We start from the raw sequence: 25,734 nt of genomic DNA on the forward strand, positions 1-25,734 counted from the left end.
GTGTCATATGCTGATTTTATGCATCTGATCCTACTGTATATTCTCAGATATTTCCAAACTGGACACAAACACCTTACACATTTTATCCTCAAAAGATCATTTAATAGAAAAGTATTATCATTTGAAAAAAAAAAATACATTTTGTACAGCTTTACAGTTTTCATATATTGTTTTGCCTCCGGTAGAGTATGTAGATTTTCGTTGCATCAAATGCTAAACAGGAATTACAAAAGGGAGTCAAACCGTACATTTGTACCTCAAAATTGGTATTAAATCATCAGCTTGTCATGCAAAAAAAAAGCCCTCAATCTGCTCCATAGACGCAACAAAAAAAATATACCTGGAAAATGGAGATACAAAATAGGGTTTTTTTTGCTTTTTAATTTTTTATCTGACAAGCAACAATAAATAAATCTATTCAAAATTACTATTTTGATAACCATAGTGACCTGGAGGATTCTGCTGCCAGGTCATCTTTCCCATTCAATGAACACAGTAAAAATACAACTATTTATTTCACCTTTTCGTTAAATGTCTTTCTTGTTTTTCAGTACATTAAATGGTAAAAAAAAATAATGGTGTCATTCAAATCGACACTCTTTTCCTGCTTAAAAAAATAACCCTCATACGACCGTGTTGACAGAAAAATAAAAAGTTATGGCTCTTGGAAGAAAGGGAGGGAAAAAAAAAACTAAAGTGCAAAAATGAAAATTGGCTGCGGAAACAAGATGTAAAAAAAAAAAGAAATGAGAAAATTAAACAAAAAAAAAACCTATAAAAATATACAATTATTTAACCCATATAGTAAACACTGTAAAGCAAAAAAAGGCATCAACTCAAAACAACAGAATTGCTGGGGGATTTTTCAGATGTAAAATGCTCTCCAAACAATGCAATAAAAAGCGATCAAAATGTTGTTTGTGTTGCAAATGGTACCAACAAAAAAGTCAGTTCTCCCAGGCAAAAAAACAAAAAAACAAGTCCTCACACAGTTTCATTAACAACAAATTTAAAAAAAGTTACCGATCTCAGAAGATGGCTACACAAAAATAAAGCCATAAACAGTTTTTTTTTTCTTTTTTGCAAATTTCAAAGTACTTGTATTTTTACACTTTTTCACTGTAATAATACTGACCGTAATTTTTTACCGGACAATGAACACTATAAAAACAAAACCCAATAAACTATACTTAACTGTGCTTTATTCACCAAACTTGGAATTTTTTTTCCCATTTTCGGTACTTTGTATGGTAAAATGAATAGGATTGCCATAATTAGTTTTGACAAAAATCTGATCAAGGCCTTATTCAGACGTCAGTTTTTTTGACATACGAGAAAAACTAACCAAGTGTCGTCTGAGTTTCTTTGGCATTTCATCTTTTTCAAAAAGTTTCTACAGCTTCTTCTATTAGTCAATAAAAACCAGGCAGCACTTGGATGACATCCGAAAGCTGTCTGATTTTTTTCCCGGACCCATAGACTTGCCTTGCCAAATCTGATTCGATACTCAGATCAATATCAGACGTGTCCTTGTGACTTTGCATGTACTAAGAGGATCATTAAAAAATTCACGGTAATGTGAACAGTCGGATAAACTCTCATAGGGATAAGTGTTATCTTTATAAAAAAAAAAAAAACTGACAGCACTTGTAGGTGAAAAACTGCAGTGTGAATGAGCCCTAATAAAGAGAGCTGTCACGAGGACAAGTCATGTGAGCAAGATGGAAAATTATTGTTTTTGTTTGTTTTATGTAGCAACTTTACTGGTATTATTACACTTTTCTAAATACAGTGACAATATTCAACAAATTATATATTAAAGAAATCTGTACATTGAAATACGGGGTTAATATTTTTGCAATAAATACTTACATTATATACACAAACATTTTATATATTACAGACACATAAATGTACAATATACATTCACTAATTCATTATGTGAAATGCAGAGGTTGACACCATACAAGTCCCAATATGCTATATGTGACGGCTTAAGTTGCAGAAAAAAATGTTGTTTGTACAAAAAATATACAAATATAATTCAAATTCTCTTACTTTGTGTGATCAAAAATAGAGAATTTGCTAAAATAGTACTTTTCATATAACATATATATATATATCTATATATGTATAATTTTTACTTACAACAGGTAATCTTCACATTAATATAAGTAGAAAAATACAGGGAATGGCTAAATGCAATCCATTCTCATACTCTTAAAGACAGAAGTGTCCTTCAACATATCCTAGACTTCATGAGGGATTGTCCATAACTAGACTGATGAGTCCATCTTCCTCCTCCTCCAAGACAATGTCGATTATCAACAAGTGCATTCACCATCTTCTATTAGAAGAGGATCAATGTTTCCTTATGCCGGGCATTCATCTCCATCCTCTCCACAACAGGAAGAAAAAAAATTGGAGTCTTCACATGGAACAGGCAGGAAATCTATTTCAACATTTTCAACAAGGACAAAGTCGTAACGGCAGAGAATTTCCCTGCAAATGCAAATTTTAAGGGGTTATTCCTGATATACTTGCTCGTGATTCACCTCCATCTCCATAAAAATGCATTATAATTGAAGTAACTGTTCCTTAATACATTCTTCTTCCATATCTTCCATAATACATCTTTCTCAAACCTTGTAGCCCAGTGACCACAGTGACAATATGTGGTTGAAGAGACTTTCTTCACTATCTAATGCAAGCTTTGGTTAGAAATTAAACTGCAGTTTGACTAACCTTTCGGTAAAGGGCTACAGTCTAATTTATATGGGGGCCTCCTGACTATACTCAGCCAGTTGATGTTGGGGTAGATAAGAGTTGGACAGTTTTAATTTTCATGCTCAACCCTTCAATTTTCCTGTGATATAGTCAGCCGCCAGTGCTGTCTGGCGGCTAATTATTCTTGAAAACACAGAAACGCCCACCGAGCTAAAATTTCATTTGTATGTATAAGGGAGTCAGAAGACCTAGCGATTGGCTGAATGAATGCTCGGCCATCAGCTATCACTTGTGTGTGGGCATTAAAAAGGTATTCTCAAGTTTAGAAGTTATTCCCTATCCATTGGATGAGCTACAACTTCCTGATCATTGGTGCACCTTCTGATCCCGAGAACCAGTTCTTTGAAGAGTTCCATGTGAATGGAGCAGAAGTCGATCATGTGCACTACTGCTCCATTCTGTCATGGCGGCAACAGTCTCTGCAGGAATTTAACCCTGCCATGTCCTACAGAGATTTGGTTCCCTTTCCTATTCTGTGTGCGCAGGGTATATTTGAGGGAGCTCCTTCAACCACTCCATGCCTGAACGTTGGTTCCTGGTTCCTAGTTGGTTAGTCTGCTAGTGTCCTGCGCTTGTTTGTATTGTTATTCCCATTATTGAGCCGGCTTATTTACTCATTGTGTCTGAACTCTCCGTTCCTGACCTTGACTACGTGTATCAAACCTGTGTTGCCTACCCTAATCTCAGATTGCCTGACCACGTCTTTTCGTTCGCCTTCCTGTACCTCGTACCTGTGTATCTGACCCTCTGGTCAGCTGCTGCAGACCTGGGGACTGCCCTGGAGTGGTACCTCATGACTACTAGCAGCCAAGCCTACCTTCACCATCAGAGGCGCTAGTGAATACCCGATAGTCACTTAGTCATGCCCCTCCAGGGTAAGCACAGCCTGTGGTGTAGTGGATCTACACCCACCAGCATTACACTTTCATTCTTATGGTAGTGCAAAAGACAAGTCAAGCTCAGCGCTCAGCTACCTATGATGGTCCCATTAAGAATGAAAGAAGCAAAGGTGCAGCTGATTGACCATCATTTCATTCATACAGAGCTCTTCAAAGTCCCAATTATCGGGATCAGTGGGGTCATAGCAAGCAAGTTATCCCCTAGATAGGGAATTTGTGAATACCCATTTAACACACGCAACTTCCAGCATGAGTAAAAAAACAAAATTACATCTTAAGTCACTAAACATATTTCAAGATTTGTGCTCGGTGTTGTGTTGCATGAAGCTGGACCATCTCTTCGGATATTTTTGGCCATTATCTAACTAAACAAATAGGTTAGGATGTTGTGTTCATGTTAGCCAGTGGTGTCTTCAGCCTTTTGGTATGAACTTAGGTTACTGATAAGATAAATTACCTGTCAGGATTAAAAGTAGATCTGAGCCTCATCCTTAGGACTCGCAGTTTGTGCTTTGGTCCAATGACAGTACCAGTGGTAAACATCAAAGACATTTTTGAAATCTCTTCAGGCTCCTGATGAAACTTGGCCAGCAAGGTAACCTCTTTATTTTGCTCAAATGTAGTAGGATCTCTATAAAAAAAAAACATAAGTCATAAAATATAATTAGGTACATTTTAAAATATAATATAGTCAAAGTAATAAAATAGCAAATTTACTTTAAGATGAATGTAAAAGTATACCCCGAAATGGAAATAGTTTCAAGGTTGGAAATGTTCCAGCTTGTTGTTAGGAGTCTTATGTGCAATATGTTCAAGATATTTTCTCTTATACATCAGCCTCTGAAATCAACCTGTACATTTTCAAGTTTTACCCTGGTTATGTGCAATACAAGGTGTTCAGCCTCCTAGATAGTACATTGATTCTCCTTGTGACAACCGACTGACGAGGAGCAAGACGAGATTATACCAATCTCTCCATATGGCACAGCAGTTACCTAGAGATGGCACTAGAAAATATAACTTTCTTCCTTTTGGAGAAGAGATATTTTGCATACTTTTTCCCAAAGAACATTGCTCCTTTCTAGCAGCTTGATCTTCGGAAGGAGATTCAGTTCCTTCTCATAAGTAAGTAGAACACTGAAATTAAGCATGTTATTCAAGCGCCTTGTGTTAGTCTGGGAGTGCAAAGGATCCACCAGTAATATTGATTCTGTTCAGCTAATATAATTGGACTCTTGTTCGAAAATTTGCCTGCGCTTCTACATAATAGTAAGCTTGGTGGTTTGTTAAATTAATAATAATGTGATGCCGCCCCTGTCTGTGCATACTGCATTGAGATTACTGTGCCAACTATAGCTCATGTACGGAATTGGGGGTCCAGTCATGCACAGGGGCCCACCAGGTAATCCACCAGCTTCCCCGCCGGGTGAAGTTAACGATGACGGGTGGCGAGTATAATACTGAGTGCAACTGTAAGGGGTGTACCGGGATCATGTGATGCTCCACTCCCTTTCCTCGTGTTGATATTGTACTGCTTATATAATTATATATATAATATTTCAGATGCTGCTATGTATACATATATGTTGTGAGTTCATTTTCTGGTCTACCAGTTGTGAGTTCTCCTTCCAGGCTCCCTCTGGTGGTAACAGGAGGTAGTGAGGCTGATTTAATCAGTGGAGATCTGCCACCTGATAAGGAGGATGACAATTGGACCTCAGGAATCTCAGACTGGATTTAAGACGGCCGACGCCCTATTCTGGTGCTAGTAATTCCTTCTGGCTTGTCAGGTCTTGGTTCTCAGCTCTGTTCCAGTCAGCTCAAGCAAAGTTTTTCTGCTAATGTTCACACTTGATTTTGTTGGTCTATTCAGCTTTTTGTGTGGTCAGCCAGCCCCTGCTGGGGCTGTGCTGAATTTCCACTCTTATTTATCTGTATTTGCCAGTTTGCTTTTTGTCCCTTATTAGATTGGCCTCTCTTTTTGCTCTGTCTCAGAATATTTCAGAGTGCTGATATAGTGGGAGAAGTCTAGTGACTTCAGGGTTAATTTTGTTATCAGAAGTGTTGGACATTATTTTTGTAGGGTTTTTGGCAGATTGCAGACAGTGTCTTTCCTTTCCTATCCTTTCTAGTTAGTTTGGGCCCCATCGTTTGCTCAGCCTATTTTCCTGCCTGTGTTTGTGTTTTCATCTTGTTTCACCATCAATATATGTGTGGGGGCTGTCTTTCCTTTGGGATCTGCTCTGGGGCAGTTAGTTTTCCCCTTTTCTTGCTTTAGGCTTATTTAGTCCTCCGGCTGTGACGAAGCATCTAGGTTCATCGTAGGAACGCTCCACGGCTGCTGCTAGTTGTGTGGTTAGGATCAGGGATCTGCAATCTGCATAGTTACCAACCTCTCTGGTTTTCTGTGACTTAGTCAATGCAAGAAAGCGGACGGCACCGCTGTTACCGTGCTAAGGTCCGTGGCTGGCAGCAGGCGGAGAGCTCACATCCAGGACTCCCGGGTGCTTGACCTCGTAGCAAGACGAATGTAGTTTCCAAGAGAAAAAGGTCGCACTCTGCGGGATAATGATGAATGTTTATTGACACTGAATTACATGTCACGTTGGAGATGTGAAGGAGAGTGTGTCAAATGGCTGACTACGGCCGTTTCACGCTACTCGAGCACTTCCACGGGTGGAAGCGCTCGAGTAGCGTGAAACGGCCGTAGTCAGCCATTTGACACACTCTCCTTCACATCTCCGACGTGACATGTAATTCAGTGTCAATAAACATTCATCATTATCCCGCAGAGTGCGACCTTTTTCTCTTTTCTGTGACTTAGCTTGTTTTGTTTTTTCCTCCTCGGTGACCCATTCATAGCACATATATGTATATATGTATAAGTGCAGTATCTCAAGGTGGACACTAGATGGGGTACAATAGTGTACATAGATTACATAGGAGGAGCCAACCACGGATAAGTTGGAGGATATTCCTTTTTCTAGTAAGTAGGGCTACAGAGCCCGGACAGGGCGGTAAACTCTGTAACACTGGGAAGTGGGAAGCCCAGCTGTCTACAGCCATTGGGCCAGAGGTGCAGCAGTACTGACACGCAGGTCGCTCTAAGATGTGGCAGCTTACTACATGGGCAGATGCCCTAATGTCTGGTGCGAAACGGACAAGGGAACTCCTGAAAGTAGTGAAGCTGAACAGGGAGGACGCTGCGGTAGCAGTCAAGATGGGACGACCCGGTACAGACTGAAGGACATAGGGAAGAGCACAGGGAAAGTGAAGGATGTGGACTGTTCAGAACTCTGTGTTGATGCTGTAATTGATGTGGATGTGCTGCGATTGAAAACAAGTAAAGTTCTACATTTAAAGTTGGAATTGGACTCTGTCTCATTATGTGCCAGATCAAAGGAAGAAGTGTCTCTGCGCTTAAGGCCAGGTTCATACTGCGCTAGGGCATCCCATTCAACGCATAGCGTTGACGGGCTGCCTTAACGCCATAGCATAATGCGATCGCGTTATGCTATACCGCTAGCGCAGATGATTCATGTGCGCTAGCGGTGACGAAGCCTCAGACGCTGCAGCCTGTGTCTGAGGCTCCTTCACAGAATGACGGCACATTGCTAGCGCATGCCGATTATGACATGCGTTAGCGATGCGCCCGATAATAGGGGTTAATGGCAGCGTTAACGGACTGCATTACACCGAGTAATGCCACGGTGTAACGCAGTCCGTCTAATGGACTGCCATAACGCAGTATGAACACAGTCTAAGGGAGGCCTCTGAGAACCAGGCAAGTGAGAAAGTGAGACTGTATGTATGTGGTGCGGGTGGCCAGAGTGCCCTAAAGCAGACACCTTTGCAGGCCCTGACTACGGCCCTGGCTGCCACTCACACAACGTTAGTAGCACAACTCCAGTGCTGCAAGATAAAAAAAATGCCTGGAGTGGTGCATTAATGCAAGTTAACATAAACTGCAGCCAGGCCTGGTACATCCTTAGATCCTGTGGTCAATAGCTATCATGACATCTAGGAGTATAGACGGAGAGAAAGGTCAATTGTAAGGTGCCGATGGGTAGCTACAATAGTCAGAGGTCTAACAGTGTCCTCCATGACTGCCAATCCTGCAAGATTTTCTACAGGTATACCGATTAGGGATCACTATGGCCGCTAAAAGATACCCAAGTCATATTTGACCTTTCAAAAACTTAGAAGGTGTCATGCTTGTTATAGGATATATAAATGAACTAAACATAAGGAGGTAAAGTGCATCAAAAAGTAATATATAGAAAAGTATAAATAATATAGCAGCCTGAGATTGTGAATGACAAAGCTTATCTCTTCTAAAGTAGGCTGCATCCTCTACCTAATGCTGTATAAATCCATATACGAGTTACTGGGGTCAGACTGGTAGCTAGGGATACACTGCTTATCAATGACAGTCTCGTTAATGAGGTTGTCAGACTTATTCCTATCAACAAACCAGTCTGTCAGTTTACGGTCATATAAGCATTACAGTATTGTTTACAGTGAATATAGGTGGAAAAGCTCAATAACAAATCATTAATATGCAATAATTATTATACAACTTTACAAACAAACTAACCGGTATGAAATCTGTAACCTTTACACTTCAGCTAAACAAATGTACTGTATATTAAAGAACCACTCATAAAAAATGTTATGCCCCAAACCTTTCTAAATATGTGTGTAGTGTAGGTGCATTAAAATATTTACAGATCGCAGCCTTTCTCAGTTGCCAGCACCACTCTGGTCCTTTTCTGACTCACATGGCTTCAATTTGGACTCGCCGAATCACACTGTGCCATCTGTGACCCAGAAGCTGCTTTACAGTGTACAACTATGGAGGGTCAGAACAAGGCTCCATAGACTTCCAGTTCACACACAAACGCCAGGGTGACAGAATAGAAGTCATGCAAGTAGAATATGGACCACATTGGTGCTGGAAACCGGGGAAGACTATGATAAGTATTTTAATGCACATACACTACACATCATCAAGACCACCAGGTGAAGCTTTAGGGTTGGGGTAGATTTCACTCCAGGCGATAGCTGTATTTTTACTTTTACCTAAGAAAACAATTGTCCTCCATGAGGTGCAATATTGTTATTATACCATTGATTGTAATACTCACTGGTCAAGCTTTGATTCCGTAACATTTCCGGATGTAGACACAAGTTTAACAGTGATATATCCACTACGTGGTTTAGCATTTAATGTAATAAAGTCCAAAAAATAGTGGAATACTAAAAGAGAAAAAGACACAAACTCTTGGTTATTGACCAATCTAACATGTACTGTACAGTTGTATCATCGAGACTTTATACTTGAGAAGATAAGCCACACATACTCAAAAGCATCTTGACAATTCTTGGCCCCAAAGCATCAACATAACTTTACTACCCAGTGGTGTAACTAGTGGATGCAGTAGGTGCAATGGCACCCGGCCAAAAATATCCCTTTGACTCATGAGCAGACGATACATATTAAAGGTCCATGATTATTTTGGGACTTGCTGGAAATTTTTTATTGGAGCCCACAAGCTTCAAGTAATTCCTCTGTCGCTATCTAACCCATGACCTTTTTCACTTTATGTTTATAGACACTGGACTCTCAAAATTTAAGAACAAAAACTGCTGAAAAAAATTATTTTTCCCCAAATACATGCATTTAAAGTGGTTGTTCCTTTTCAGAAAACATTCTGCTATAAGATGTGGTAGTTATAAAAAAAACAAACTGAATAATGCTTACCCTCCTCAGATCCAGTTGTGAGCCTTCACCATTACCCTTGGCCTCTGTTGTCTGACTGCAGTGATGGCATCACATCAACAGCACTGCAGCCAATCTCTGAGCTCAGTATTGTCCATGTAGCTGGCACAAACTGCTAAGTTGATTGGCTGCAGCGCTGTCTTCATTAGTTTATTTTGTAATGCCTGAGGGGAAAAAAGGGGTTTAGAATATCACTCTCCAGAGGCCACATAACCAGGAAAGATCTTTTGAACAAATTATTAAATGGAATGTGTGGAAGTACTTGGATAAGAGTACAGTAATTAACCAGAGCCAGCACGGGTTTGTAGCAAACAAGCCATGCCAGACTACTCTATTTTCCTTCTTGATAGAATCTCTGACTGGGTGGATCGGGGAAATGCGGTAGATATAGTATATCTCGACTTCAGCAAAGCATTTGATAAAGTATCTCATACTATCTTTATTGAAAAACTGACCATGTATGGGATTGACAAGGCTACGGTTAGATGGATTCATAACTGGCTCAGTAATCATACTCAGAGAGTGGTAATAAATGACTGAACATCCAATTGGAAGAGTGTTTCAGGCTCTGTCCTGGCCCCTGTGTCATTCAACATTTTTATAAATAATCTAGATAAGGAAACTGAAGGTAAACTAATCAAATTTGCAGACGATCCAAAGCTAGTAGGGATAGCTAACACTAGAGAAGTCAAAGAAAAGATTCAGTAGGATCTAGATAAGCTTGAACAATGGGCAGCGAATAATAGAATGGTATTTAACAGAGAGAAATGCAAGATTCTACATCTGGTCAAGAAAAGTGAAAATTCCATCTATACTGTAGAATGGGAGAAATAGAACTAAGGAACAGCATGTATGAAAAATACTTGGGTATGCCAATAGACTACACACTGCTCATGAGTCAACAGTGTGATACAGCAGGAAAAAAGGCAAACACAGTTCTAGGATGTATCAAGCAAGAGAAGCATAGAGTCTAGATCACAGGAAGTACCGTAATTATCCCCCTCTACTCCTCCTTGGTCAGACCGCATCTGGAATACTGTGTACAGTTCTTGGCACCAAATTTTAAAAAAAGACATTGAAAAACTGGTGCAAAGTATGTCTTATGAGGAATGGCTAAAGGATCTGGGAAAGTATAGCTTAAAAAAATGAAGGCTAAAAGGAGATTTAATAGCTGCCTACAAATATCTGAAGGGCTGTCACAGTGTAGAGTGATCATCCTTATTCTCATTTGCAAACATTTGGAAACACGAGAAGCAACAGAATGAAACTGAAAGGGAGAAGATACAGATTAAATATTAGAAAAAACTTTTTGACTGTGAGGACAATCAATGAGTGGAACAGGCTGCCACGAGAGGTGGTGAGTTCTCCTTCAATGGAAGTCTTCAAACAGAGGCTGGACAGACATCTGTCTGAGATGGTTTATTGAATCCTGCATTGAGCAGGGGATTGGACACAATTACCCTAAAGGTCCCTTCCAACGCTAACATTCTATGACTCTATGATAAAAACTTCATGGCCTTCCACTATGGTACGTATTCCCTTGGATAATGGTTTTTCAACTAAACTTTATTGCTGGGAATATTGGTAGATAGATCTCCTGACATATGAACAGTAAGTCCCCCTAGCATTTCTAGGGGGTTGAATCACACACCATCTATTTCACATACAGGAAACATAACTGATGCATTTCTGGGCTTTCTTGGCTTGAAGGTATTTTACATTTGGGGAAAACGATTATATTTTGCATGATTCAAAGCTTCCCACAGTGGAGGTTGGAGGACAATTTAGTGCAGCAGTTATTTAAAGCAGCAAATGTGTGAATTAGAAATTTCAGTTCAGTCTCATCTACACTTAGAAAAAAGGGAGAATTAATAGATTTTTAATCTCATTAAAAGCACTATTTTCAGAAATACCAGGACAGTCCGTAAAAAAAAATTGAAAGGCATCCATGATATTTTTTTAAGCTAAATAACCTTATACAAATTATTTTGAATGCAGTTGTCATCATTTTACAGTTCACAGTGAATGCAGCTGATGTCTTCATATCATAATTATTGGCTGTAGACATGTATCACATAATTATAATGATTTAGTATGGTTTTACAGTGTGTTAGGCATCCGCCTTGGCTCAGGAGGGCTCCATCACTTTCCCCTATGGCCACTTCCAATTGCTGTGTTCCACGCCAGGTTTTACAAGTGGTCCGTCTTGCTCCTATGTGATTATCGCGCTAGGCCTGTAGAAGTCCCACCAAGACACACACCTGTGTATTGGTATTGCTCTGTTTGTTTGTTTCACTGTGCACCACTACTTTCTCCTGCCCTGCCTATGCCTGCATTGTATTGGGCTTTCCTGGGTCCTGTCTGCCTGCAGCCTCCAGTGCTTTAAGTTGCTATGTGCTCAAATGCTGTTCTGTCATCCCTGCATGGTCATTCTCCCTCCTCCCAGCAGGGATGCTGACATTCTCACTGCCCTGGAGACAGCGGCGCCCTCGTTCCCTTTAACCCGTACTGCGGTTAGTCTTAACCTTTTCCTTTATCCCATCTTGTGTAGCCCTGAATCCTAAAGCTGCTTCGGCAGTACCCATGCATTAAAGCCGCATCCATGGCACCTGAACCCTGACAACGCTCCCTGCAATACCGGTGCCTGAAGCCTTGCCCGCTGAAAGTGAACTCTTACAACGGTCAATGCGGGACCATTGCTTAAATAAGTATATGCAGTATGTGAACCCTGACAACGCTCCCTGCAGTACCGGTGCCTGAAGCCATGGCCGCGGTACGTGAACCCTGAAAACACTCCCTGCGGTATCGGTGCTTGAGTACGTGTTCGTGAGACGTGAACCCTGACACCGCGCCCTTCAGTAAATATGCCTGAAGCCGCACACGTGGTAAGTGTACCCTAATGCCACTCCCTGCAGTACCTGAGCATTACACCACTCTGTTGTGAGTTCATTTTCCCCTTCACTGTCGATGTCTGATGAACTCCCTCTTCTGGTGAAGGAAGGTAGTGAGGCTGATTACCAAACACCTGATCTGGTAGATGATGACTGGGTAACAGGAAATTCTGACTGGATATAAGGCAGCCGATGCCCTTCTGAGTCACTGGTGATTTCTCTGCTGGATTCTTGGAGACCAGTCTGATTCCTGCTTCCCAAAGATACGTTTTTGCTCTGCTCTTGAACTTATTAGTTTTGTTTTGTTTACCTTGTTTTTTGGAGTTCAGCCATCCCCGGTCAGGGGTGTTCTGAGTTCCATTTTTGTCTCTGATCAGTTTGTCTCTTTGCTCTGTCTTCAGAATTTACCTGAGTGCTGATATAGTCTTTTTGAAGTCCTAGCGACTTCAGGGCCTGTTTTTCCTATCAGATGGTTGGGACATTTTTTGGTAGGGTTTTTTATGGATTGCAGACAGCAGCTTTTCTATCCTGTCCTTTTTAGTTAGCTTGGGCCCCATCGTTTGCTCAACCTATCTTTCTATCTGTGTTAGTGTTTTCATCTTGCTTCACCATCATTATATGTTGGAGGCTGCCTATTGCTTTGGGGTCTGCTCTGGGTCAGTTTAGATTTCCCCTTTCTTTCTTTAGGCCTATTTAGTTCTCCGGCTGTGATCGAGGGGTCTAGGGCATCGTAGGAACCCCCCACGGCTACTGTTAGTTGTTGTGGATAGGATCAGGGGTCTGCAATCCGATAGCTACCAACCTCTCCGGTTTTCTGGACTTGGCTTGCATTTTTGTTTTTTCTCCTTCGGTGACTCATTCATACCAGAATCACCAGCCATATCGCAGATCCTAGGGTACTCAATAGCAGGAAAGAATTGTAAAAAAAAAAAAAAAAAAAAAGTTTTTCAGAATTTATTTTTTTTTCTTTGTGTATATTTTTTCTTCTATGTCTCTGAGGCCGTAGGGGGGAATTTTTTTTTTTTCTTGCTCAAATGGAGATGAAGCAATTGTCTGATCGTGTGGAGCAGCTCACTGCTGAAGTGCGGGGAATTTCCACCTATCTTGCTCATTCACATGCTGCTGAACCAAAGATCCCTACTCCTGATGTGTTTTTTGGGGATCGGTCTAAATTTTAGAATTTTAAGAATAATTGTAAATTATTTTTTGCCTTGAAGCCTAACTCGTTGGGGAGCTCCGCGCAGCAGGTTAAAATTGTCATCTCTTTGCTGCGCGGCGATCCCCAGGACTGGGCATTTTCTTTGAAACCTGATGATCCTATTCTTACTAATGTGAATGCATTTTTTCAAGCCTTGGGGCTGTATGATGAACCTAATGCTATTGATCAGGCTGAAAAGGCCCTGTTGGCATTGAGCCAGGGTCGGGATTCTGCAGAGTTGTACTGTCAAAAATTCCGAAAGTGGGCGGTCCTTACTACCTGGAATGATGGTGCCTTGGCAGCTCTCTTTCGGAAGGGTTTGTCAGAAACCGTAAAAGATACTATGGTGGGATTTCCTGTTCCCTCTGGTCTTGACGATTCTATGTCATTAGCCATTCAGGTTGATCGGCGTTTGCGTAAACGCAAGACCGCACGAGAGGTGTTGCCACCTGTTGAACAAATGTCTGGACCTATGCAATGTGATAGAGTTTTGTCTAGGGCGCAACGTCAGGAGTTCAGAAGGCGTAATAAGCTGTGTTTCTTCTGTGGTGATGCCTCGCATATTATTTCTGTCTGCCCTAAATGAGAGAAACGTTTTGCACACACATTTGCTGTGGGTGGTGTTCAACCTAAGTTTCTTCTGGCAATTACTCTGATCTGCTCCCTGTCCACATTTTCCACTAAGGCTTTTGTGGATTCGGGAGCAGCTCTGAACCTGATGGACTTGGATTTTGCTAAACGTTGTGGATTTCCTATGACACCTCTGCTGACGCCTATCCCTTTGAGGGGTATTGATGCTACTCCTTTGGCGAAGAATAAACCTCAGTTTTGGACCCAGGTGGTAATGCAGGTCGCCCCAGACCATCAAGAGAATAGCAGATTTTTGGTGTTGCATAATTTGCATGATACCATTGTTCGGGGGTTTCTGTTATGAATGAGTCACCGAAGGAGGAAAAAACAAAAATACAAGCTAAGTCCAGAAAACCGGAGAGGTTGGTAGCTATCGGATTGCAGACCCCTGATCCTATTCACACAACTAACAGTAGCCGTGGGGGGTTCCTACGGTGCCCTAGACCCCTCATTCACAGCCGGAGAACTAAATAAGCCGAAAGAAAGAAAGGGGAAATCTAAACTGCCCCAGAGCAGACCCCAAAGCAATAGACAGCCCCCAACATGTATTGTCGGTGCAAAGCAGATGAAAACACAAACACAGACAGAAAGACAGGTTGAGCAAACGATGGGGCCCAACTAACTAAATAGGAAAGGACAGAAAAGATGCTGGCTGCAATCCGCAAAATTTTGCCAAAATAATGTCCAACACGCCTGATAGAAAAAAGGCCCTGAAGTCACTAGACTTCAAAAACACTATATCAGCACTCAGGTATATTCTGAAGACTGAGCAAAAGATCAACTTGACCAGAGACAAAAATGGAGCTCAGCCTGTACCAACAAGGGCAGGCAGAACACAAACACTAAGTAAACAGACAATATCTCATGGAAAAATAAGAGAGCAAATACTTAGCTTTCAGAAGACAGGTACTGAACTGGTTTGCAAGAGCTCAGAGCAGAAAGGATCACCAGCACCCCTGTAGGGCGTCAGCTGCCTTATATCCACTCAGTGATTCCGGGTGTCCAATCAGGCTCCACCTGTTCAGATGACAGGTTCTTCCCAACTCAATCAATTTCACTACCTTTCTTCACCAGCAGAGGGAGTTCATCAGACATCAACGGTGAAAAGGAAAATGAACTCACAACAGGTTTCCCTGGTTGCAAATCCATAATCCAGTTTTGGATTGGAAATCTGTGTCTGTGGTGAGTTGGGGTTGTCGGTGTGCCCTTAGTGATGCTCCTGTTTTCTCCACCTCTCCCCAGTCGCATGATGTTCCTGACTATTTGGCTGATTTTTATGATGTATTTAGTGAGAATGAGTCTGCGTCTTTGCCTCCTCATAGGAGTTATGACTGTGCAATTGAGCTGAGCCCTGGGTGTAAATTTCCCAAGGGTCGACTTTTCAATTTATCTGTACCCGAGCACAAGGCTATGCAATCCTATATTAAGAAGTCGTTGGAGAAGGGTCATATTAGACCATCCTCTTCACCCTTAGGTGCTGGGGTTTTTTTCGTGGCTATGAAACATGGGTCATTAAGGCCTTGTATTGACTATCGTGCCCTCCACAAAATTACTGTTAAATATCAGTATCCGTTACCCCTGATTTCTGATCTATTCTCCAGAGTTAAAGGTGCTTGCTGGTTTACAAAGCTTAACCTCAGGGGGCGTATAATCTTATTCGCATTAAGCATGGGGATGAATAGAAGACGGCGTTTAATACTCCGGAGGGACATTTTGAGTACCTGGTGATGCCTTTTGGGCTCACTAATGCCCCTTCTCTCTTCCAGTGCTTCATGAATGATATTTTCCGAGACTTGGTGGATAAATTTTTGATCATCTATCTGGATGATATTTTGATCTTTTCCAAGGATTGGGACTCTCATGTGGAACATGTTCGGACTGTGTTCCGGATTTTGAGGGAGAATTCCCTGTATGTCAAGGGATCGAAATGCCTTTTTGGTGTACAGAGGATTTCATTTTTGGGATTTATTTTGTCTCCGTCAACTATTGAAATGGACCCGGCCAAGGTACAGGCCATTTATGATTGGGTTCAGCCCACTTCTTTGAAGGCCCTCCAGAAGTTTTTGGGTTTTGCTAATTTTTATCGTAAATTTATAGCTAATTTTTCTGATATTGCCAAACCATTGACTGATTTGACTAAGAAGGGTGCTGATGTGCTGAATTGGTCTCCAGAGGCTGTTTCTTCCTTTCAGGAGCTGAAGCGAAGGTTCACTTCTGCTCCGGTTTTGCGGCAACCTGATGTCTCTCTCCCGTTTCAGGTAGAGATGGACGCTTCTGAGATTGGTGCAGGAGCTGTTTTGTCCCAAAAAGTTCCTGTAACATCTAAAATGAATCCCTGTGCATTCTTTTCCCGAAAGTTCTCCCCATCAGAACGTAACTATGATGTGGGGAATCGGGAACTGTTAGCCATGAAATGGGCATTTGAGGAGTGGAGACATTGGTTGGAGGGAGCTAAACATCAAGTCGTGGTCCTTACTGACCACAAGAATTTGATTTACCTGGAGTCGGCCAAACGCTTGAATCCTAGACAGGCAAGGTGGGCCTTGTTTTTCACACGTTTTGATTTTGTGGTCTCTTTTCTTCCGGGCACTAAGAATGTCAAGGCAGACGCCCTCTCTAGGAGTTTCTTTGCTGATTCTCCTGTTGTGACCAAGCCTGCTACCATCTTAGGTGAGGGGGTAGTTCTTTCTGCCATCTCGCCCGATTTGAGATGTGCTCTGGAAGAGTTTCAGGAGGACAAACCTGAGCGTTGTCCCATTGGAAAATTGTATGTTCCTGACCAGTGGAGGAAGAGAGTGATGCCTGAAGTTCATTGCTCTGCATTGGCTGGTCATCCAGGTATTTTTGGTACTAGAGATTTGATGAGTCGGTCTTTTTGGTGGCCCGCCTTGTCTCGTGATGTCAGGAATTTTGTGCAGTCCTGTGGGACTTGCTCTCGGTCTAAACCTTGTTCTCGCTCTAGTGGGTTGTTGATGCCTTTGCCGGTGCCCAGGAGGCCATGGACCCATATATCAATGGATTTTATCTCTGATATGCCTGTCTCTCAGAGAATGACTGTTATTTGGGTGATTTGTGATAGATTCTCTAAGATGGTCCATCTTGTACCACTCCCTAAGTTGCCATCTTCCTCTGAGTTGGTGCCCCTGTTTTTGCAACACGTGGTTCGCTTGCACGGGATTCCTGAGAACATTGTATCTGACAGAGGAGTTCAGTTTGTGTCTAGATTTTGGAGGACTTTCTGTTCCAAGCTGGGAATTCAGTTGTCCTTCTCCTCTGCGTTTCACCCTCAGACCAATGGGCAGACGGAGAGAACAAACCAGACTTTGGAGTCGTATTTGAGATGTTTTATTTCTGCTGCTCAGGATGATTGGGTTTCATTTTTGCCCTTGGCCGAATTTGCTTTAAATAAAAGAGCTAGTTCTTTGATGTCACCTTTTTTTTGTAACTTTGGGTTTCATGCTTGATTCTCTTCAGGGCAGGAGGAGCCTTCTGCCTGCCCAGGTGTTGACACTGTGGTGGAGAGAATGCACCAGATCTGGGACCAAGTAGTGGATAAGTTGTCTCTCTCCCAGGAAAAGGCCCAGCGGTTTTCCAACCGGCATAGGACCATTGGTCCCTGGTTTAAGGTGGGTGATATGGTTTGGTTGTCATCAAAGAATATCGCTATGAAGGTGGCTTCTCCAAAGTTTAAACCTAGATTTATTGGACCTTACAAGATTTTGGAGATTCCAAATCCAGACTCTTTTCGATTGGCTCTTCCTGTTACATTTAAGATCCATAACGTGTTTCATAAGTCTCTGTTAAAGAGGTTTGTTGAGCCAGTAGTTCCTGTGGTGGCACCTCCTGACCCGGTATTGGTTGAAGGTAATGTGGAATATGAGGTTGAGAAGATACTGGATTCTCGCCTGGCTAGACGGAGACTCCAGTATTTGGTTAAATGGAAGGGTTATGGCCAGGAGGATAATTCTTGGGTCCCTGCATCCGATATTCATGCCAAAAGATTGGTTCATGCCTTTCATCGGGCCCATCCTGATCGTCCTGGTGGTGTGGATGAGGGTTCGGTGACCCCTCCTCAAGGGGGAGGTACTGTTGTGAGTTCGTTTTCCCCTTCACCGTCGATGTCTGGTGAACTCCCTCTTCTGGTGAAGGAAGGTAGTGAGGCTGATTACCAAACACCTGATCAGGTAAATGATGACTGGGTAACAGGAAATTCTGACTGGATATAAAGCAGCCGACGCCCTTCTGAGTCGCTGGTGATTTCTCTGCTGGATTCTTGGAGACCAGTCTGATTCCTGCTTCCCAAAGATAAGTTTTATCTCTGCTCTTGAACTTATTAGTTTTGTTTTGTTTACCTTGTTTTTTGGAGTTCAGCCATCACCGGTCGGGGGTGTTCTGAGTTCCATTTTTGTCTCTGATCAGTTTGTCTCTTTGCTCTGTCTTCAGAATTTACCTGAGTGCTGATATAGTCTTTTTGAAGTCCTAGCGACTTCAGGGCCTGTTTTTCCCATCAGACGGTTGGGACATTTTTTGGTAGGGTTTTTTACGGATTGCAGACAGCAGCTTTTCTATCCTGTCCTTTTTAGTTAGCTTGGGCCCCATCGTTTGCTCAACCTATCTTTCTATCTGTGTTAGTGTTTTCATCTTGCTTCACCGTCATTATATGTTGGAGGCTGCCTATTGCTTTGGGGTCTGCTCTGGGTCAGTTTAGATTTCCCCTTTCTTTCTTTAGGCCTATTTAGTTCTCTGGCTGTGATCGAGGGGTCTAGGGCATCGTAGGAACCCCCCACGGCTACTGTTAGTTGTTGTGGATAGGATCAGGGGTCTGCAATCCGATAGCTACCAACCTCTCCGGTTTTCTGGACTTAGCTTGCATTTTTGTTTTTTCCTCCTTCGGTGACTCATTCATAACACCACTCCCTGCGTTAGCGGTGCCTGAACCTGCACCCGTGGTATGTGAACCGTGACACCACTTCCTGCAGTACCTGTATACGGCACAGCAAGAGCGTTTCAGAGAAGATATACTTTGAAAATCTGGGGACCATAGCCAGAGACATGGGTAGTTCAGTGCTGTCGCCGGCAGGCTCGCCCCCATGGTTAGGGCAAAATAAATAATCTGTTAGGTTTCCTTTAATGACTTTTTTGGGGGAGTACTAATCTACCTTCACTTTTCCAAGCAATTTACTTGCCCCAGTTGGCCTGAAATTTTAAATGAGGCCACTTTGGAATTAGTCTAAGTAAAAAAAAAATACTACTATTTTATGTATATGGCCCCTCTGCAAATGTCTAATCTATATAGATGCCACTGCAAACAAATCTAGTATTACTCCCTTGCCTCAGTCTCTTTTGCATCTGTCTGTACTTGAAGGTTCAGACTATACAAGATCTGCTTATAGACTGTAGCTATGAGGACAAGTAGATCTGCACGGGAGCTGTGGACACTAAATGATGCATGTTTTTTAAAATCCCGGCAATTTACAAAGTTGTGCTTTTATTTTCCAGCGATTGCAGAAGATTGCAAACATTTACACACCTTTTAAGCAGAGCTCAATGTAGAAAGTACAAGAATTTTACAAAATCGTGCAGCCAGAGATAGTAAAACATTGCTCTGCTTTCCGAAAGCAGCATCATACCTATCCTCATGCTGTGTGAATTATTGCAGCTCAGCTCTATCCACTTTAATGGAACTGACTTGGAAGAATACCAAACACAACCCATGGACAGCTGTGGAGCAATCATGTTAATTCAAAGGGTAATTCCAAAAATGTTAAGCTACCCCGCTTGAGTTCTGATCTCTGGGACTTCCTGAGATCAGCACTCTGGAACACAGAAGCTGGTCTCTCCAGAACCCCATATTTAAAGGTGTTGTCCAGGATTGGGGCTCAAGTCTGCAGTCACTCTATGTGCCTTCAGAGTTGTGACTCCTCCAACATGCAGTGTGTGTGCTGCAAGGATTCTCTGGTGCCGGCGCAGAGAGTGGGTGGGCACTTGACCGCAAATATGCGATTTGCATACATGTGGTCACATTGCTGGCTAGATGTGCACAGCCTCGTTCAATACAATTGTGGGAATGTGGCTGGAAGAATGTGAATCTCATACTTGTGCCACCGGCACCGGAGAATAGTGACAGTTCACACCCTGTACAAATCTGTAAATCTGCAGTCACACAAAGTGATTGCAGACTTGAGTCCCAAGCCTGGACAACCCCTTTAATGAAGCAGATGGGAGCATGCAAAACCTTTTCTCTCTCCATTGTCTATAGCGGAGAATGATAAGCACAGCACTACACTATTTCCAGTAGTCCCATAGACAATGAATAAGGGCTCTTTCACATGTCAGTGTTTCAGCTATGTGTGGTGACAGTTTTCACACATACCGGAGACACTTACACAGGTAAACACATTCAAGTGAAGGGGTCTGTGTAATTCCGAGGACCGTGTTTCTGTGGGCAAAACACGCTGACATGTCCAATTTTTAACAGCAGCATGGGCCGCAAAACGTCCCGCACACGTGCACATCCATATGTCATCAGTGTGACATGTACTGGCACCTGGGAGTCAGCGGTACTGTTTGCACTGTTCCCTGGCGCTGGGTGCTGAAGACAGCTCACATCATGTTGAGAGTTGTATTCAAATGATAACAGTGAGAGCAGGCGACAGTTGATGGGAGTATGATTCCCAGGAGCAGGTACATGTAATACTGATGCAGAACACAGGCGGCAAACCATTTCTCACATGTATTCCACACGTATTAAACACACGTACCCACAGACAAGGATATCTTTGGTACTGTTTTTTCCAGCACTAGAAATATCAGGATTTATGAAAGTGCAGTAAAGTTTAGGGAGAGTATTCGCACCACTGATCTATTCAAGATGGGGAACTGGATAATCTGGTTCCCAAGTTTCAGAGTCCCTCGGGACCAAACATCAAGTGATCAGCAAGTTATCTCCTTTATTATGAATGGGGAATAACTTTACATTTTTGGGAATAACCCTTTTTCTATTCCCTAATATAAATAAATAAAATTTTACTCCTGGATGCCACCCTACAGCACACTGTCCATTTCACATGGAATACAAATGCCTTGTATGTGTTCACCATCTTGTACATTTCTGCTGTAGAAATCGTTCCTGTAGAACATAATACTGCTTCTTGCGCTGACTTATTATCCATTCATTGAATGATTAGTGCCCATGTATTGGCGTCTTAGAGACGGCTTACTTTTGCAAGCCTCTTTTCTTGCTTTCTGTAATTATATTTGTATGTTTACTACGTTTTCACAAAATCAAGGTCAAGTTGTTCACTTGTTCGCTTTGTTGTAACAGACATGCGGGCTCAGTCAGTCCCTCGAGTGGCGGGCATAATTCGGTTTTGTACACCCCTGCAGCATGGAAAAGATGAAAGATCAGTGCACAACCAAGAGAACAAAAGCAGCTCTGGGCTTTGACCACACAACAATATTTAAATAGGTCCCACGGTGAAAAGAAATCCATGTCTGAAGAGCGCGGATCAGCCCCAACTCTGCTACAACAGTGAATTAGGCCAAAACAAGAGACAAAACCAGTACCCTGAGCAGCCCTTCTTCTCATCATTATTCACGGCTCACATTGTTCAGTCTAAAGCAATTAGCTTTCCAAGCAAATGTCGCCGACTTCCCCAAGCCACTATTATCTCAGTCTGACAGCTTTTATTTTATGCAAATTCAATTTCACTCACTGCAAAATGGTTTCATCGAAGCCGTATCAAAAAAAGCTTTCGTCACTGGAGGATTCTTCGCCACGAGATAATCTCTCCACTTATCAGCATAAAAACCTGTAACAAACACAAGAGCAAAGCCATTAGTTGCACAGTGGATCGCAATGTACATCAAGTGCATCATATAATCACCAACCACACAACAAAAATAAAGCAGACCCAGAAAAGAAAATATTAGTTTTAGAGGGGGTCGTCCAATTTCTTTACAAGTCATTTTCATTACAAATGGTTCACAAAGCGTGATCATAGGTTGGGTCAGTGATCATCTCTGTGGTAACCTTTAGAAAGTGTTACATTTACCTGCAGTACCACCACGGGAGAAATGAAGCATTACACAAATCTTGTATAAATGTATCTAATGCACAGATCTTTCCTTATCCCCGGGGGAAGAGATGAACTTTACAGCTACTCCATACTCTTTGTACAAGATGAGGACTGCCCCTATTGACCAACAAGGTTGCTTTTTTGGGGTTTCTGTACCATCTCTGAGGCCTGCATGGTGGTCATAGTGGTCATGGTAAAAAGACTTGTCTCTATTTGAATATCTGACTGCAAAAAAAAAAATCACTGAATTTATTTACTAGTACTAGAGATGATCCGAACAATCCGCAGAAGAACAGGTGTCACTGAGTGACTGACCCAGTGTGACATGACCCAATGGTTGGTCGGTCACCAAATGGAACAACAAATCAACGCCGGTGGAATTGGGGAGAAGAGAGCCCTGACAATAGGGAATCATGGACGGCCACCTCCTGAGCTCCAACCTGAGCCTGTCCCTGTTCTAACCTAACACCCTATGCAGGTCCTTCCCCCTGCCAATGTCAGGATACCTCATCTCTAAAATGTCACCTAAAACTGCCCTAGCTAGTACACTGGCGGTTTTCGGGCACTAGCCGCACCACTGCAGGTAAGGCTGGTTTCACATTTGCGGTTTTTTTCGCGGTAATTTAGCGCTAAATAGCGCATGCGGTTTTTTTTCCTATACTTTGCATGGGATGCGCTTATGTGCGCTTACACATGCGTTTGTACGCGTTTTACCGCGCCTGCGTTTTTTTGCGGTATGCGCTCGGGCGCACAAAATGCAACTTGTTGCATTTTTTGTGCGTCTGATTTGCCTCAAAAAAACGCATGCGCGCGCAATGCGTTTTTTTACAGCAAGACACCCATTATAAGTCTATGGTGAGCATATGTGCGCATTGGCATGCTTATGTATGCGTTTTTTTGCACATGCGTTTTTTTTTTTACCATTAGTTTAGACAATGGAATTTAGGGGTTTGGGTAAAGTTAGGGTTAGTTAAGGGGGTTTAGGGTTAGGGTTAGGGTCAGGGTTAGGGTTAGGGTTAGGGTCAGGGTTAGGGTTAAGTATGGTTTGGTTAAGGGTTAGGGTCAGGGTTAGGGTTAGGGTTAGGGTTAGGGTCAGGGTTAGGGTTAAGTATGGTTTGGTTAAGGGTTAGGGTCAGGGTTAGGGTTAGGGTTAGGGTCAGGGTTAGGGTCAGGGTTAGGGTTAAGTATGGTTTGGTTAAGGGTTAGGGTCAGGGTTAGGGTTAGGGTTAGGGTCAGGGTTAGGGTTAAGTATGTTTTGGTTAAGGGTTAGGGTCAGGGTCAGGGTTAGGGTCAGGGTTAGGGTTAAGTATGGTTTGGTTAAGGGTTAGGGTCAGGGTTAGGGTTAGGGTCAGGGTTAGGGTTAAGTATGGTTTGGTTAAGGGTTAGGGTTAGGGTTAGGGTTAGGGTTAGGGTTAGGGTCAGGGTTAGGGTCAGGGTTAGGGTTAAGTATGGTTTGGTTAAGGGTTAGGGTCAGGGTTAGGGTTAGGGTTAGGGTTAGGGTCAGGGTTAGGGTTAGGGTTAGGGTTAGGGTCAGGGTTAGGGTTAAGTATGGTTTGGTTAAGGGTTAGGGTCAGGGTTAGGGTTAGGGTTAGGGTTAGGGTCAGGGTTAGGGTTAGGGTTAGGGTCAGGGTTAGGGTTAGTAAAGTCATGGTTTAGGTTAGTGTGAGGGGCCACCTAATGTTGGAAAAAAACGCAAACGCGGTAAAAACGCACTAAAAACGCATACAAACGCATAAAAACGCTGCGTTTTTTTCATGCATGCTCATAAAAATGCTTGAAAAAAACGCAGCAGTTGTATGCTTTTGTATGCGTTTTTCAATGCGTTTTTTTGCGGGAAAAACGCGCTGCAAAAAAAAGCAAGTGTGAAACAGGCCTTAGAAACACAGGGAAGTGACAGACACCGAAGGGACGAGGTAACAAAAATATAACACTTAGCTTTCTGTTGTAAAGCACCGCACAGCAGGATCAAGACACCAGATCAACGAATTCAGCTGAAGCACCACTGCACCCAGAGAGCACCTTACTCCAGCTTGGTCACTGCAGATTGCTCTAATACCGACAGTCAGCTGATGCATCAGGTGATTTCTTGAAGGATGAGCACAAGATTTCTCCCGTGGATCACCCCTACTCTGGAACTCTCTACCACAACATATCTGTCAGGAGCCCCGCACTGCACTTGCTCACTGAGCCAGTGTGGGTGTCCTGAGTACAAAGACAGTGCTCAAAGATACCTGTGGAGCAGGGCAGCAGCGGTGACGATGCGTGCTTCAGAGTATCAGGACCTGAAGCACATGACTGCTGGGGGCGTGGCCTAAGCTCCACAGATCTAGGAGCTGCAGGGAAACTCCTAGAAAGGTAACTACAGGACAATGTTACCAAGGGGTATAGACAGAGACAGAAACCAGATGAAGCCAGGGTCAAAGCACAAGATAGCAATACAGTACCAAAGGGTTAGACAGAATGGATAGTCAGGACGTAGCAATAGGTCAGAAAACCAGAACGGGCAATAGACGGTACAATAGGGCCAACTGTAACGGAGTAACGATAGCCAAGCCAGGAGGTCAGAACCGGAGAAAACAATAGTACCAAAGCGAGAGACGGAGTACAGAGTGAGGAAACAGGCCGGGTCATACACGGGAAGCAAACAAGCAATGCAGAATACATGCACACCAGGGGTCAGACACACCAGATCAACAGTATAGCTGACAGAGAACCCTGGTAAAGAGTGAGTATAAATACCCCTCCCAGATCCAGAAAGAGGCCACGAACACTTAACCCTGTGAGTGCAGGTCAAGAACCCTGTTCAAACCATAACAATATCAGACTCTCAACTACTGTGGAAACCTTCAAAAAGAACCTGAAGACCTACCTCTTCTGACAAGCCTACAACCTGCAGTAACCACCGATCCACCATACCACTGCACGACCAGCTCTACCCTCACCTATAGTATATTCACACAGCCTTTGTAGATTGTTAGCCCTCACGGGCAGAATCCTCTCTCCTCCTGTACCAGTTGTGACCTGTGCTGTTTAAGATAACTGTACTTGTTTTTATTATATATACCCTTCCTCACTTGTAAAGCACCATAGAATAAATAATGTTATAATAATAAATAAAAATAATACTTTACCTAAGACTGGGCAGCCGAGTGCTGCAAACTCCTGGCAATCCACACATTTTCCAATTCTATAATTTTTGTAATTTTCACAGGGAAACGTCACAACACTACAAGACTCGACCAAGGATGATATATACAGAAACACAGACCGTTGGTGGTCACACTTGAAATATTCAGAACCTGTGAAAAGAGACATCAGAGACTGAGTATAACACTAAATTGCTGTATATTATGCATAGTTATATAAATTACAAATTAGTACATAAAAAGTACAATTTTTAATGGAAGAACCACACAGATGAGAGTAGGGCCCAGCCCCAGAAGTAGAGGTCAAACCTGGCATTATGATG

At 42.6% G+C, this 25,734-nt stretch overlaps 1 protein-coding gene across 1 annotated transcript in view; it reads right to left on the bottom strand.

The window, feature by feature from the left end:
• Nucleotides 1–80: 80 nt before the first annotated feature.
• The window catches only part of LIPI (lipase I), a 106,056-nt gene continuing 80,402 nt past the window's right edge, over nt 81–25,734 (bottom strand). The window contains exons 6-10 of the mRNA XM_073584465.1: nt 25,397–25,564; nt 21,903–21,998; nt 8,834–8,945; nt 4,144–4,317; nt 81–2,502 (exon numbers count right to left, since the gene is read on the bottom strand). Coding sequence (XP_073440566.1) covers nt 2,373–2,502; nt 4,144–4,317; nt 8,834–8,945; nt 21,903–21,998; nt 25,397–25,564 — 680 coding nt within the window. The 3' untranslated portion in view covers nt 81–2,372. The remainder of the gene's footprint in view (nt 2,503–4,143; nt 4,318–8,833; nt 8,946–21,902; nt 21,999–25,396; nt 25,565–25,734) is intronic.

This window comes from Dendrobates tinctorius, unplaced genomic scaffold, assembly GCF_039654945.1.
Source record: "Dendrobates tinctorius isolate UK_male_01 unplaced genomic scaffold, ASM3965494v1 ptg000084l, whole genome shotgun sequence".
Classification (NCBI taxonomy): Eukaryota; Metazoa; Chordata; class Amphibia; order Anura; family Dendrobatidae; genus Dendrobates; species Dendrobates tinctorius.